A 15,129-nucleotide genomic window follows, 5' to 3' on the forward strand; every position below is an offset into this window, starting at 1 on the left:
TGTCACACCTCCCCCATCCTGGTTCTCTCCGGGAAAGTCTTATCAAATTTCTTGCTTTTCCTTCCTGAGATATTTTCTGTCTTCGCAAACACATTTGTGTGTGTGTTTCTAACTTTACATTAGCTTTTCATTCCGTAAATGCTTCCACGCTGGCTTTCCTTTTTCTTTTTAAATATTTTATTTATTTATTTATTTATTTATTTATTTATTTATTTTTAAAGTAAAACTACACCAAACTTGGGGCTTGAGCTTAGGACCCCAAGATCAAGAGTTCCACACTCTACCCACTGAGCCACCCAGGAGCCTCTCCTCCCCTTTCCTTTCTTTTTTTTCCTTTCCTTTCTCTCTCTCTCTTTCTTTCCCTTTCTTTCCTTCCTTCCTTTCCTCTTTCTTTCTATAAAATTCACATAACATAAAACTTAACACTTAACCAATTTTCTTTTTTCTTTTTTAAAGATTTTATTTATTTATTTGACAAGGAGAGAGATCACAAGTAGGCAGAGAAAGAGGAGGAAGCAGGGCCCCTGCCAAGCAGAGAGCCCAATGCATGGCTTGATCCAGGACCCTGAGATCATGACCGGAGCCAAAGGCAGAGGCTTAACCCACTGAGCCACCCAGACGCCCCACACTGAAACCATTTTAAAGTATACAATTCATTGGCATTGAATACATCCACCGTGTTGTGCAACCGTCACCTCTATCTAGTTCTGGAACATTTTCATCACCTAAAAGCAAACACCATCCCCGTGAATGGTCACTCCCTGCCCTCCTCCCCCAGCCGCTGGTGACCATTAACCTCCCTTCTCTGTCTACGGACTTCCCTGTTCTGGAGGATTCATGTAAGTGGAATCTTACACCCTGTGGCCTTTTGTAACTGGCTTCCTTCACTAGGCATGATGTTTTCAAGGTTCATCCATGCGTGTATCAAAAAAACTCCCTTTGTATAACTGAGTAATATTCCATTCCTGGATAGACCAATTTTTTCCCCATTCATCTGTCGATGGACGTTTGTTTGTTTGTACTGACCTTTTTTTTTTTTTAAGATTTTATTTATTTATTTATTGGATAGAGAGAGAGAGAGATCACAAGTAGGCAGAGAGGCAGGTAGAGAGAGAGGGAGAAGCAGGCTCCCTGCTGAGCAAAGAGCCCGATGCGGGGGCTCCATCCCAGGACTTTGGGATCATGGCCTGAGCCGAAGGCAAAGGCTTAACCCACTGAGTCACCCAGGTGCCCCGATACTGACCTTTCAACAATTAAGTATTGTCATGACCACTCATGTACAAGTATTTGTTTGAAAACCTCTTTGCAATTATTTGGGATTTATGCCTAGGAGTGGAATTGCTGGTCGTCCAGTAAGTATGTTGAACTTGAGGAACTGCCAAGCTTTTCCATGTAGCAGAAGCCCTTTATTGCACTTGGCTTTCCAATATAACCATCTTGTGTTTTTTTTTTTTTTTCAAGACTTATTTATTTGAGAAAGACAGAGAGTGCACATGAGCAGGGGGCTGGGCAAAGAAAGAGGAAGAGAGAGAACCCTCAAGCAGATTTCCCGCTGAATACGGAGTTCTAAGTGGGGCTCGATCCCGGGCCCATGAGATCATGACCCGAGCCGAAGGCAGAGGCTTTAACCCACTGAGCCACCCAGGCGCCCCCCCCCATCTTGCTTTTTAAAAAAATTTTTTTAAGGTGCGCTCTATCTCTTCATCTATCCCGCCACTGTTGCAAAGCAGATCCTGGAGTGCAGACCTCGGAAGCACCAGCCAGGATATTTTGGGGGCTGCTTGTCCTCCCTAAGGACAGGCCTATTTACTCCTGCTCCAAATCCCTGTCCCTCGCACATGTGATCCTGGGACAAATGACTGAGTTGCTCTGGGCCTGTTTCCATACTTGAAAAATGGGGTCAGAACAGTCCTCCCTTGAAGTGGTTTGTGAGATTAAGAAAGAAAACCCAAGTGATATGCTCAGACAGGAACGGAGTGTGGTGTGGGCTACCTGTGTATCTGAGCCTTTCTCCCATCCAGTCTCAGCGGTAGTGTATGACTCAGTTTCTCCCCATCAGCACTCACTCTGGATGTTATATAGGTTTCCTCCCTTTTGTGTGGTGGGATGAGGGAAAATGATGTGGCTTCCCTCCCTCCACAACCCTGGCTTCAGGAACATGTGCAGACACTTATTACATGTCGGAGTTATGAAACCTGATCCTTGCTGAGATTTTTGTTCTGTTCTCTTCTCCCACTTGGCTTGGGTCTTGCTCCCACAGCTGGTTCAGGCCGGCTCTCAGATTTTCTGAATTCTACCTGAAGCTGCCAGAGACCAAAATAGCCACTGAGTATGTGACCTCTGTTCTGTGCTCGCAGACCAGGGCTCCAGGCCAGCCCAGTGAACTCTGCTCTGGGTATTCTGAGACCAGGGCCAGAGGTAGATGGCTCTTGAGTTGGCATCCTAGCTAATCCGGGGCCAAGGCTGCTTGGAATGAGATGTCAGTGACCCAAGTCCAGGGTCTAGCCCTGTTTTCTGATGATGTGGCCAGACACTCAGCCTTATTTTTCTGGCCATTTTGGAGAAATCTGATCAACATTAGTGGGTGACTTACTGTATGCCAGGCACATATTGGGTGCACTGATATGGTTGTAATGGAGACACATCCTTGCTCTGGAAGTCCTAATCTCTATGTCAGAAGAAATGGGAAACAAACCAGAAAAGCAGTGTCTATAATGGAGTGTGATCACTGCGACAAACAGGATGAAATAAGGAAAGGAGATGATCTGTTCACAGAGGATGAGAAGTATGGTGGGAGATCTCAGCCAGGTAGGGTAAGTAGAACCCCTAGGAAGAGGTGAAGTTCCCCTGAACTTTGAAGGAAGAGAAGCAGCTAGATAACTTGCAGAGCATGCTCCGGGCATAAGCAACAGGAAGTGCAAAGGCCCTGGGGTGGGACCCCGCTAGGCCCTTAAAGTACTGTTGGGGCTAGAAGTGAATTGAGTGTTGGGGAGATGTTGAGAGGGGAGGCCGAGGTCTGTGGCGCCACATCAGCCTCCTTCTTTGCAACATGGGAGCCTGCAGAGGACCTCCGGCAACATCTTACTGTGGTGTTGGGTTTTCACTTTATTCCGTTCCCCTCTAAACCTCCGGGTCTTCATGCATGCCACTTCTCTGACTCCAGGAGGCTCTAGTAGAGCAGCCCTTAGAACCGTGCTTCAGGTTCTTCCTCTGCAAAACGAAGTGAATAACCGAGTCTTACGGGAGGTGGCGGGGGAGGGAGAGCCAGATTATCCCCAGGAGAGGGCGGATAGCGGCGCTCAGTGAACACGCGGAATGAAATGACGCGCTCGTCGCAGCGCCTGACTCAAGTGAGTTCAAGCGGCCACATCGTACGAAACAAACTGTCCCCATCTTACAAGGGGGAAACCGAACTTGGGGAAGGTGCGGGTCCGGAGCTCCAAGGGCGCGTGTTGGAGTCGGGGCGCGCACGCCGCGCCTCGGGCTGCGGGGCGCGCACGCCGAGCGGCCCGGCTGGGGGCGGGGCCAGGGCCGGGGCTGGGGGCGGGCCCGGGGGCGGGGCGGCGCGGGGTCCCGGCGGCTGCGGCGGCCGACTTGCCAGTCCCGACTGGAGCGGGTCAGAGGCGGCGCCCGAGCCCGCCATGGAGCAGCCCAGGAAGGCGGTGGTGGTGACGGGTACGCTGATGGCGGCCGCGGCGATAGCGACCGCGGGCAGGGGCGGGTTGGGCGGCTCCAGAGCCGGCGGGGTTGGTAGGGGCGCGGTGGCCCGGCAGGGGCAGGTGCTAGAAGTCGTCCCAGGTTTGGAAGATGTCATCGCCCAGCTTGTTCCGCGCAACACGTAGAAAGTGGAGAAGGGGCGCCCCTCTGGCCCCACTGTCAGGGGTCGGGGCAAGCAGGGGTGTGAGGGTCCAGCCAAGTGCCCCGCGCAGAACAGGCCCCTCTGGCGTCCTTCCTTCCCCGGGTGAGGACAGTGGTTCTCTGGGCACCTGTCTGTTCCGTCTGACCAGCCGGTGGGCAGGACTGGACTTCTCCCTGCCCCTCCCGAGGTCGGTTCTGTCCCCACCCACGGCCCCAGGGGACAAAGGCCAATTTGCGGGCAGGAAGTGCCCCAGTGACAAATGAACCTCCTGCCAGCCACTGCTCCCCCAGCCCTGTGCTAATGGGGGGGCTGTTCTCCCGAGGCAAGAACAGGTGGAGGTCGGGGAACCTCGGGTGGCCAGCTGCTGTTTCTGTTGTCCCCAGGACCGTGAGGGTCAAAAATCTCCACACACCCCCACCCCTCCCCGAGCTGTTTATGGGTGAGCCCGTGCCTGCTGTCACTAACTCCCCGAAACTAACTGTTCCTCCTGGGGAAGACTCCGCCTCAGGGCCACGTGAACGTCAACTTCCGCTGGCCTCTGGTTGGGGGGGGGTGTCATTTTGGCCTGCTCTCTAGAGGGGTCAGAGTGGGAGATCCAGCTAAGCTTCCCACAAGTGTTTTCTGGCCTGGGGAGGGTGAGGCTGATCCTGGCATTCCCAGGAAGGTGGAAGAAGCACTCACTTAACAGGTGTGCCTAATTGCAGGGAGAGTTGCTGCCGCCACCCCCCCCCCCTTCCCCGCCCCGCAGCCCTCCTGTATCTGGTAATCTGTTCCTCTAGTGCTGGGCTCTGTAGGTAGCCACCGGACTGGGCATTTTCCTTGCATGAATTCATTACATCTGTACCATCTCCATTTTGCACAGAGGAAACTGAGGCTTACAGAGGTCACCCTGTTTGTAGGTGGTGGAGCTGGGACTCAAACTTAGTCTCTACAGGAGAAGATAAGGGGTGGAGAGGTCCTGCCCCACTGTGGGGGAGGCTCTGCTGTTCCAAGGTGCAGCTTCCCTCCCAAGGCCACGACACCACCTGGGACCCTCAGTACAGCTGGAGTGACCCCCAGTTCCAGGGCATCCTCTCTTGGAGATATTCCTTTCTAGGCAGGGGGACAGGGTGATTAGAAGAGAAGAGTTGTGAATTCTCATGGGCCTGGTTTCGAATCCCAGCTCTTCTGCCTTCTTGGTCTGTGACCCTGGGCAGTGGTTTTCACCTATCTGTGCCTTAGTCCTGCTCCTGTAAAAGGGGTGCAGAAAATAGCCTTGCCTGAAAAGCACTCAGGGAGGCTGAAGGCCACAGTGCAGGCAGAACCCTTAACGCATCCTCTGACCACTCCCTCAGTTTGTAAGTGGGACTTGGAGTTCGAGCAAGCAGGGAAGAGGGTGGCAGGAGGTTGTCTGGACAGCCTGGCCTAGGAGACACCCACATGTATCCCTTAAGGGCCATTCCTCACTTGGTGGTGATTCACGGAGCACAGAGGCCCTGCACAAAGACGGTGGTAAAATAATTATAGATGGGGATCAGGGATAGTGGAAAAAATCGAAAGGGGGAAAAAGGCCAGCCCTTTTGGGGGCAACAAGAGGCCACTGGCCCCTTGGAAGGCACGAGGGTTGGGCAAAGGGGAAGATAGGAAAGGACAGTTAAAAGCAGTTAAGAGGGGCGCCTGGGTGGCTCAGTGGGTTAAGGCTCTGCCTTCAGCTCAGGTCGTGATCTCAGAGTCCTGAGATCAAGCCCCGCATTGGGCTCTCTGCTTGGCAGGGAGCCTGCTTTTCCCTCTCTCTGCCTGCTGCTCTGCCTACTTGTGATCTCCCCCTCTGTCAAATAAATAAATAAAATCTTTTAAAAATAATAATAAAAGCAGTTAAGAGTGAGAAATAGGGAGGCTCTCTGAAGGGCCCTGGGTGTGCCCCAGATAGCAGGACCAGGCCTCTGACATTGGCCCTGGTGGCAGCTGCTGCCCAAGTTCCCCGTTCCTTTCCGCTGGGTGGAGGCAGCAACGCAACCCTGGGCAGGCTACAAGAGGTCACTGGGTGGTGATATGTGGCTTCTCCTGTTTTCTCTTTCAGGATTTGGCCCTTTTGGAGAACACACCGTGAACGCCAGCTGGATTGCAGTCCAGGTAACTTGGATCTGGAGGGTAGGAATCAGACTCAGGGCTGGGCTCCCCGTGGACATATATGGCACCAAAGAGAGGAAGGAACCTATGAAAGAGAACGGGTCCCTTGAAGCTTCCAGCAAAACATTTAAGTCTGATATCCACACCTTTCCAGATGGTGACCAGTATGACCACATTTGTTGGCTTGCTGTGTACGAAGCACTCTGAATTTCCCTCACAGCCTTTGCATGGTTGGGTGTACTCATTCTTGTGCCCACGCTCCTGATTGGGCAACCGGGGGTCCCCGGAGAGTTATCTGAGGTCACACAGTCAGGAAACGGGAGTGGCAGTGACTCAAAAGTGTCCCCTGCCCCAGCCAGGTTTTGGGGGGAACCAGGCAGGGATGTTGGGGGGTTGTATTAGCCTTTTAGAGAAGGTATAGTGACCCTCATTGTTGCCTCCCAGCAGTTGTGGGAGGAGAAGGCTGCTGATTGGGGGGTAGGGGGTGTCTTTCCCACTGTCCTGAGCAGGTTGTCAGCCTGTGAGCCTTCCACTTTCTTTGTCAGATGGGGCATTTGGAGAGACAGACGGGAACAATGGGGAGAGAGAAAGAGAGAACCGTTTTCTTCTTATATAAATCAGGTCTGCAGAGACCGGAGCCAAACTCATGTTAATCCTAGCCCATTAGCTGCTTGATTTAAAGCATCCCCTGCTTTTCATGCCAGAGCCCTGAATTTGGAGAAAAATCCAAGTTGAAACCTCCATGTGTCCACCCCTAGTTTTGCCCCGCCCACACACTTTTTTATATCACCCCAAGTAGAGACCTCAAAATCTTGGCTGCTTTTCTTTTTCTATTAAAAAACATTTTACCCCACTTTGTGAGCAGGACAGAGGGACAGGGTCCCCAGGACCCTGCAGATGGGAGCGTGTCCCAGGCTCTGCTCGTCGTACCCTCTCCCTGGAGCCCCAGACAAAAAGGAAACAGCGTGTTTCTGAAGACGTTGTGTGTCTGGCTTTGTGCGAGTTTCAGACAGGAGCCTTCACGGGGCTGAGTGGACACAAAGCCGTGTGTCTGAATTCCTGGGCCCCAGACACTATGATCTGCATCTAAATAGGAGAAAAATCAATTAAACAATCTTTGGAAATCCCTCTGAGCTTTGGGATGCGGATGGTGGAGGGTGGCAGCTTTTTCATTCTGCTGCTGGAGGGGAAGTGCCCCTGATATTTTGGTTGCCCATCTTGCCAGACCTTGCCTCTGGAAGTCTTTCCATTTTCTACCTCAAGCCTGTGAAACAATAAGAGAAGATTCTCTACCATTCCATGGATTAAAAAAAAAAAAAAAAAAAAAAAGACACCAACTTTCCCAAGATGTGATTGTTCCCCTTAAAACCAAAAGCTAGAGTTGCACATACATATGCTGAGTGATTGCCTCATGTAACTCCATGAAATTTCACGCATGTGCACCTCCGTGCTACCCGCATCTGGATCAAGATCTAGAACATTCCTAGCCCCTTTCTCATCACAGAAGCTCCTTGTGGCCCTTCTTAGCTATTTCTCCCCAGGTGTAAACATCTCTGCTGACTTTCTCTCTTTTTTTTTTTTCTGCCACGTGGGTGTCACCTGTTCTAGAACTTGGCGTCAGCGGACTTGTGCTTGGGTCCGTCGCCTTCCGCAAAGCGCAGTGTGTGCGGGATCTGTCTGTGGGGTTGCTGGGAGCTGCCCTTGGTGTGTTTTAGTTGACCTGGATGAAACAGACTTGCGCATGAAAAGGCATCCAGTTGGATGGGTCCAATCTGTCCCTCAGGAAAATATGGCTTGGAGTGTTCTTGGTGGGATCCAGACGTGAGATCAGGTGGCAGTTCACGGTGATCGGCTCAAGCTGAAGATGGGAGTTTCGTGTCCCAGAGTGAGCAGCAGTTAACTTCCTGTCCCCATGGATTTTTCAGAAGCCCAAACTGTCCCCTGTAGAAGGAACGCCTCCTCTCTCAGGGACCCACTCATTTCTCTTTTTTCTCCCCTTCTCTATCTGTCTTTCTGTCTCTGTCTCTCTGAGCCTCCCTCTGGTCTCTCCCTCTCTCCCCTTACGTCTCTGTAGCACTCTCCATCTCTGGCTCTCTCCCCTTGTGTCCCCCTCTCTCAGTTTCATTTGGTCTTTCTGTGGGTCTCCGTTTCTCTCTTTTCGTGTCTCCCTCCCCTTATGTCTCCATCTCTCTGTGTCTCTGTCTGTCACTGTCTCCTCTCTCCCCTGGCCCTCCCCTGGTCCCTCTCTCATCTAACCTTCCTTCTTCACGCCTTCCGTGAACTTGTGCTCTAGTGCAGAATGAACTGTCTCCCACCAGCTACATTGGGGAGGTGGGAGTGTGGAGACAGAGGGCACCCCCTTTTCCTCATTCCCCAGCATGGCACTGCCCCTAAGCACCTCGCACAGGACGGACTTCGTTTTTGGAGCGTCCTGTCTTCTTCTAGGTCTAGGGTGGTGGATGTAGGACGCTGGCCGCAGGTCTCTCTCTTCCTAGGAGGCTCAGGTGGGTGTCAAGGGCCGGGACCCCCTTGTTTGGCCGTCTGGAGTGTTCCCTGCCCAAGCACAGCGAGGAGGAGCTGGGTCACAGGTCCTGGTGACATCATGGGACAATTACTGCCACAGTGAGTCTAGACAGACCTGCTAAGGATATTAACCAGGGAACAAAGGGGGTCTTTGTTGTGGGGTCAAGGGAATCGGTCAGATGCGGCCTTGCGGCAGGGTCTTGTCAGGTAGACCGGGGTGTAGACAATGCGCCGTCTGGGGGTGTGTGAGCCCTGTTCCTTTCACGGTATGTGTGCGGGGCGGCTGTGCTTGCTGCGGTGCGCTCGCTGCCGTGTCATGGGACTTGGGGGATGCTGCCACCCGCCTCCTCCCACAGGAGAACCGCCCAGCTCTCTTGGATCAGAAAGTGTCCAGAGGCAAGAGTTCAGCTAGATTACAGACCACCTATTTCTGATAACTCCCCCTGAACTTTGATAGCTTGTTCCTTCCCCTCCGTTGCCTGGTTTAAAATTGGAAGCAATTTGCATAAAGTGATACTGACAGGTCTCCGTACCCCTGTCACTGCGGGGAAGAGTATTTCTATCCATATCCCTTCTGCTTCAATGAGGATAGTGAACAATTCTGTCAACCTGGAATGTTCCCTCCCACCCCTGCTTCCCCAGCATTCCCCACCCTGCCTGGGAGGCAGCTGCTCTCCTGACCTCGGTCATCTTAGAGGAGTTTGACTGGTCTCAAGCTGCCAGTGGACAGGCGGGTATGGAGTCTGTGTCCCCCCCAGGTGCCAGCTGCTACTTGCTTAGCCTGAATTGGGGTGGGGGGGCAGCTGGCTCTTTTTCCTACTGACCCCCTACTCCCACTCCCATTGGCACTGGCGGGGGGGGGGGCTTCCATAATGAACAGAGACGCTCCTCTCCGGGTGTTTGATGAACAGGTGGTTTGCCTCACTGTGGGGATGCTGTGGGCGGGAGATAGCACGGGGTGGGTGTGCTGGTGTATATTTTTGGAGGCTGTTTCATTTTGTTTTTTTCTTAAGATTTTAATTTATTTATTTGAGAGAGAGAGAGAGAGAGAGTAACAGAGAAAGCGAGAAAGAGGGGGGAAACATGCTCCCCGCTGAGCAGGGAGCCCCTGGGATCATGATCTGAGTGGAAGGCAGATGCTTAACTCACGGAACCACCCAGCCGCCCCTATGGTGGCAGTTTTCTTAGTTTAGATTTTTTTTCCGCTGGTGAGGGGAGCATAGCTGAGGGCCCAGAGGACGTGAGGAGCAAAGTTTAGGATGAGAAGGTGACTCACAGGGCACCTGGCTGGCTTCGTCAGTAGGAGACGTGACTCTTGATCTCAGAGTCGGGAATTCAAGCCCCAAGTGAGGCATGGAGCCTACGTTAAAAAAAAAAAAGTTGGAAAAAGAAGGTGACTCAGTCTGTGATCTCCTGGTGATGTCAGCTCATTTCCTACTACTGAGAACTGATGTGGGCATGTGGCCATCCCACTAATGCTCAAAGAAATATCACCCAGTGGGGACAGCCGTTAAGTCACTCCGGGCAAGGGAGGTGGCTCAGCGCCATTGGACTGCCCATTCTGCCAGGCAGAGAGGATCCGTGGGAGGGTTTGCTGTTCCAAGCCAGGCATCCAGCCTTGGCATATTACATGTCTTTTTTTTTTTTTTTTAAGATTTTATTTATTTATTGACAGAGAGTGAGCACAAGCAGGGGGAGTGGTAGACAGAGGGAGAAGCAGGCTCCCCGCTGAGCAGAGAGCCCGATGTGGGATTCGATCCCAGGACCCTGGGATCATGACCTGAGCCGAAGGCAGACGCTTAATGACTGAGCACCCAGGGACCCCAGCACATCATGTGTCATAGTGACCTGGAGTGGGGGCGTGTGTGGTTATCGTGCCCCAGAGGTGTCTTGGGTTGGTCACTGATCGAGTTGGCATCCTGAGTGCCCCTGTGCACGGAGGTGGTTTCATGAAGTACAGTGCCTGGGCTTGTGGGGGGCCTGGTCCGTGGACAGCAGGCTTAACTGGGGACAGCTCCCCAGCTGGACCCAAACAAGTAAAGGTGATCCATTGAAGTCCTCAGTGTAAGTCCAAGAGATGGATTCTTTTAATTCCTGGCTTTTTAACATATTTTCACTTGCCAGAAAGGTCTGCCAGAGCCACAGTAAAATAAAAGGGTTGGTGGGGAGAGTCGTAAAGAGTGGAATCTTGGTGAGAGCAGGTCAAGATAGACAGATTAGCGACCTCATTCCAAGATAAAAGTCTTTGCTGGAGGCTCTCCCAGCCCTGGGGGCAGAAGAAGCAACCTTCCTTCTACTAATTCCACTGAAAGAACAATTTTGACCAGTTATAGAAGAGGGCGGAGAAGTAGTCCTTCCGTAACCAGATTTCCTCAAACGTTAGCATCGTATTACATTTGCTCTTTCTCTAAGGATAAATGAGATAGATAAGTATAATGTAAAAAAAATTTTTTTGACTTCCAAGTCATCTTATTTTATTGTGGTAAAATATATATAACATAACATTTACCATCTTAATTATCTTTAAGTATACAGTTCGGCAGCATTAAACACATTCACACTGGTGTGCCACCGTCACCACGATCCCTCTCCAGAACTTTCTCGCATCTTCCCACACTGACGCTCGGTCCCCATTAAACGCGGACTTCCCCGTTGCCCTCCCTCGGCCCCAGCCCCTCCCTTCTGTGTCCTGTGTGGGTAATGATTTGGTGACTCTCGGGACTCCTATCAGTGGAACATTACAGGGTTTGTCCTCTTGGCGACTGGCTGATTTCAGGCAGCATAATGTCCTCAAGGTTCATCCATGACGTAGCCTCAGTCAGAATTTTTTTCCTTTTTTAAGACTGAATAATATGCCACCGCGTGGCTATACCACCTTTTGCTTATCCCCGTGCATCCACTGATAGACACCTGTGTGGCTTCCATATCTTAGCTATAGTGTTGAGCCCTGCTGCGAACATGGGCATACAAATATTTAAAAGGCTGCTTTCTTTCTTTCTTTTTTTTTTTTTTTTGAAGATTTTATTTATTTATTTGACAGACAGAGATCACAAGTAGGCAGAGAGGCAGGCAGAGAGAGAGGAGGAAGCAGGCTCCCTGCTGAGAAGAGAGCCCCATTCGATACGGGACTCCATCCCAGGACCTTGAGATCATGACCTGAGCGGAAGGCAGAAACTTTAACCCCCTGAGCCACCCAGGCGCCCCAAGAGGCTGTTTTCAATATACACCCAGAAATGGAATTGCTGGATCATATTATAATAATGTTTAATTGTTTGAGGAATTGCCCTGTTCCAAGTCATACATTCATTCATCTATCTATCTATTTAGGTTTATTTGTTTATGCAAATCTACACCCAGTGTGGGGCTCAAACTCATGACCCTAAGATCAAGACCCACATGCTCCACCAAGCCAGTCAGGCACCCCTGTTCTGAGTCATTTCTTTCTTTTTTCTTTTTTCTTTTTTTAATTTTATATATTTGACAGTGAGAGAGAGAGAAAGAGAGAGCACAAGCAAGGGGAGCTGCAGGCAGAGAGTGAGGAAGAAGCAGGCTTCCTACGAGCAAAGAGCCAGATGTGGGGCTCGATCCTAGAACCCTGAGATCATGACCTGAGCTGAAGGCAGAGGCTTAACCATCTGAGCCAGCCAGGTGCCCCTGTTCTGAATCACTTAAAGGTCAGTTGCAGACATGATACCCCCCCTTTTTTAATTAAAGATTTTATTTATTTATTTATTTATTTGACAGAGAGACAGTGAGAGAGGGAACACAAGCAAGGGCAGAGGGAGAGGGAGAAGCAGGCTCCCCACTGAGCAGGCAGTCCAACATGGGGCTTAATCCCAGGATGCTGGGATCAGGACCTGAGTCGAACGACGCCCCACAGACACGATACCCCTTGTCTCCCTAAATAATTCATTGTGTTTTTCCTAAAACACAGGCTCAGCGCAGTGATTAAAATCAGACTCATTTAACATAGATACAATTCTAGAATCTACAGGTCTTCTTCAGATTTTACCAACACCTATTTAATATTTATTACTAAATTGTTAATACTTAATTATTAATAAGTGATTAATTACTAATGCATCACTTGATCATTGATTTATTAATAAATTAATTAATTTATTAAAATTCTATCATATGTTGTGTTCAGTTGTTTACCTCTTTAATCCACTGTAATCTGGAAGTTTCCTCAGTCTGTCTTTGTGTCAAACACGACGAGGTTTGCTGGGAACTGCTCACTCCTTGGTGGTGTCTTTCAGGATGGATGGTTTGCTGTTTCCTCGTGATTGTACTGAGGCTGTTGGTTTTGGCAGGAATCCCACAGAAGTGTTGTGTCTTTCTTGGTGCATTGTATCAGGAGGCATCAGAGTTTGAAGTATTGCCGTGTTGTTGCCCTTGATCACTTGCTACAAAAGATGAGATCTGGTAGTTTTCTCTTCTTGTGCTTTTAATTGAAAAGTGTCCTGTCATATGATACTTTGTACCATACAAATACTTCTTTAGACTTCCCCACACTCCTTTTAGCATCTCTTGCTGAGTCTTGCCTGAATCTGTTATATTTTATTTTATTTATTTATTTGACAGACAGAGATCACAAGTGCAGAGAAGCAGGCAGAGAGAGAGGAGGAAGCAGGCTCCTTGCTGAGCAGAGAGCCCGATGTGGGGCTCGATTCTAAGACCCTAAGATCATGACCTGAGCCAAAGGCAGAGGCTTTAACCCACTAAGCCACCCAGGCACCCCTGAATCTGTTATATTTTAGTTGATGAATACCAAATGGTGGTTTTCTAATCCACCATTCTTTCTTTTTTCTTTCTTTCTTTTTTTAAGATGCGGGGCTCCATCCCAGGACCCTGAGATCATGACCTAGCCAAAGGAAGAGGCTTTAACCCACTGAGCCACCAGGTGCCTCTAATTCCATCTTTCCTTTGACATTTTTATGGCCTTTGCTGTAGGAGTCTATTTGTATCCGTGTAGACTCATGGATACTTACTGTCCTCAATATGTGACAATTGCTTACTGTCCTATTTTAATATTCAAATTGTCCCAGACTTGGCTCATGGCGGCCCCTTCCAGCTGGCTCCTGTGTCCTTTTGCTGTGTTCCTATCTTCTTCCGTGCATATCTTTCTTTCTTTGGTCCTAGGCTCACTTTTTGTAAATCAGCTTTATTTCAGAATAATTTTAGAGATGAATTTAGGAGTTTAGAAAGATTACAAAGAGAATACAAAGAGTTCTTGTCTGTGCCTCACTTGATCTCCCCTGGTGTTAACATCTCTTGTAACTACTACATTTCCGCAAAATGAAGAACCCTGCTGCTCCATTACTAAAACTAAAGTCGAGACTTTATTCAGGTTTCATGGATTTTTCCCACCAATGTCCTTCTTCTGTTCCATGATCTCATCCAGTCTCTTCACTGCATTTGTCAGACATCCCTTTCTTTTTTCCTTTCTGGTTTCTACCTAAGTATTGGATATCAGGTGCTTCATGTCATTTAAAAAACAAAAACAAAAACAAGATAGAGGGGGTGCCTGGGTGGCTCAGTGGATTAAGCCATTGACCGTTGGTTACGGCTCAGGGTGTGACCTCAAGGTTGTGAAACCAGGCTCCCTGCTCAGCATGGAGTCTGCTTGAGAATCTTTCTGGCTTATCTTCTCTCTTGAATGAATAAAATTTTTTAAAAATTAAATAAAAACCAAACTATAATCTAATTGAAATATAATCACATACCATAAAATTCACCCTTTTGAAATAAATACTTTTGTGGGGTTTTTTTAAGTATATTCACAGAATTGTATAACCATCACCACTAATCTAATTCCAGAACATTTTCATCGCTCCAGAAAGAAACCCCATGCCATTAACTGTCACTCCCCATTCCTCCTTTCCACCGTGCCTGGTAATGACTAATTTACTTTCTGTCTCTGTGGATTTGCCAGTTCTGGATATTTTATGTGGAATCATACGGCATGCGGCCTTTTATGTCTGGCTTCTTTCACTCAGTGTTATGTTTTCAAGCCTTGTCCATGCTGTAGTGTGCATACGTCCAAGCTTCATTCCTTTTTATGGCCGAGTAATATTCCATTCTATGGACGTACTGCATTTTGACTAGTCATTCATTCCCTGATGGATATTTGGGCTCTTTCCACCTTCCGGTTGTTGTGAAGGGTGCTGCTGTGGATATTCGCATACACATTTTTGTATGGACATAGGCTTTCATTTCTCTTGGGTATACATATGCGTCAGAAGGGAACAGAAAGGTCCTATGGGAACTCCAGGTTCACCCATGTTCTTTTCCAGCTGCAGCCTTGAAATTAGCAATTTTGACATAAAGCCTTCATTTTTGTCTTCGGTAATAACATTTAAAAACCAGGAGCTGGGGGCTGGGTGTGCTCACCGCTACTGGGGTGTCATTACCTCTTGAGCTCTGTCAGGGGGCAGAGGTGGAAAACACACACACTCACGCGCGCGCACACACACACACCCTTACCTGTACCCATTTCTGTGTCAAAACCCTGGAGTTTACACAGATAACCTCCAATTTTTTTTTTAACCCCAAAGATTTTTATTTATTTATTCAAGAGAGACAGAGAGAGAGGGAGAGGAGCAGAAGCAGAGGGAGAAGCAGGCCCCACAGAGCAG

General features: G+C 49.3%; 1 protein-coding gene across 2 annotated transcripts in view; it reads left to right on the forward strand.

Moving 5' to 3' along the window:
* The first annotated feature begins 3,559 nt into the window (after positions 1 to 3,559).
* The window catches only part of PGPEP1 (pyroglutamyl-peptidase I), a 28,371-nt gene continuing 16,801 nt past the window's right edge, over positions 3,560 to 15,129 (forward strand). For both annotated transcript variants that reach the window (XR_009402343.1, XM_059389437.1), the window contains exons 1-2: positions 3,560 to 3,675; positions 5,919 to 5,971. Coding sequence is in view for 1 of the 2 variants with exons in the window: in XM_059389437.1 (XP_059245420.1) it covers positions 3,642 to 3,675; positions 5,919 to 5,971 (87 nt within the window). In the remaining variant the exon portion in view is untranslated. The remainder of the gene's footprint in view (positions 3,676 to 5,918; positions 5,972 to 15,129) is intronic.

The sequence above is a fragment of the Mustela nigripes genome, chromosome 2 (genome assembly GCF_022355385.1).
Source record: "Mustela nigripes isolate SB6536 chromosome 2, MUSNIG.SB6536, whole genome shotgun sequence".
Classification (NCBI taxonomy): domain Eukaryota; kingdom Metazoa; phylum Chordata; class Mammalia; order Carnivora; family Mustelidae; genus Mustela; species Mustela nigripes.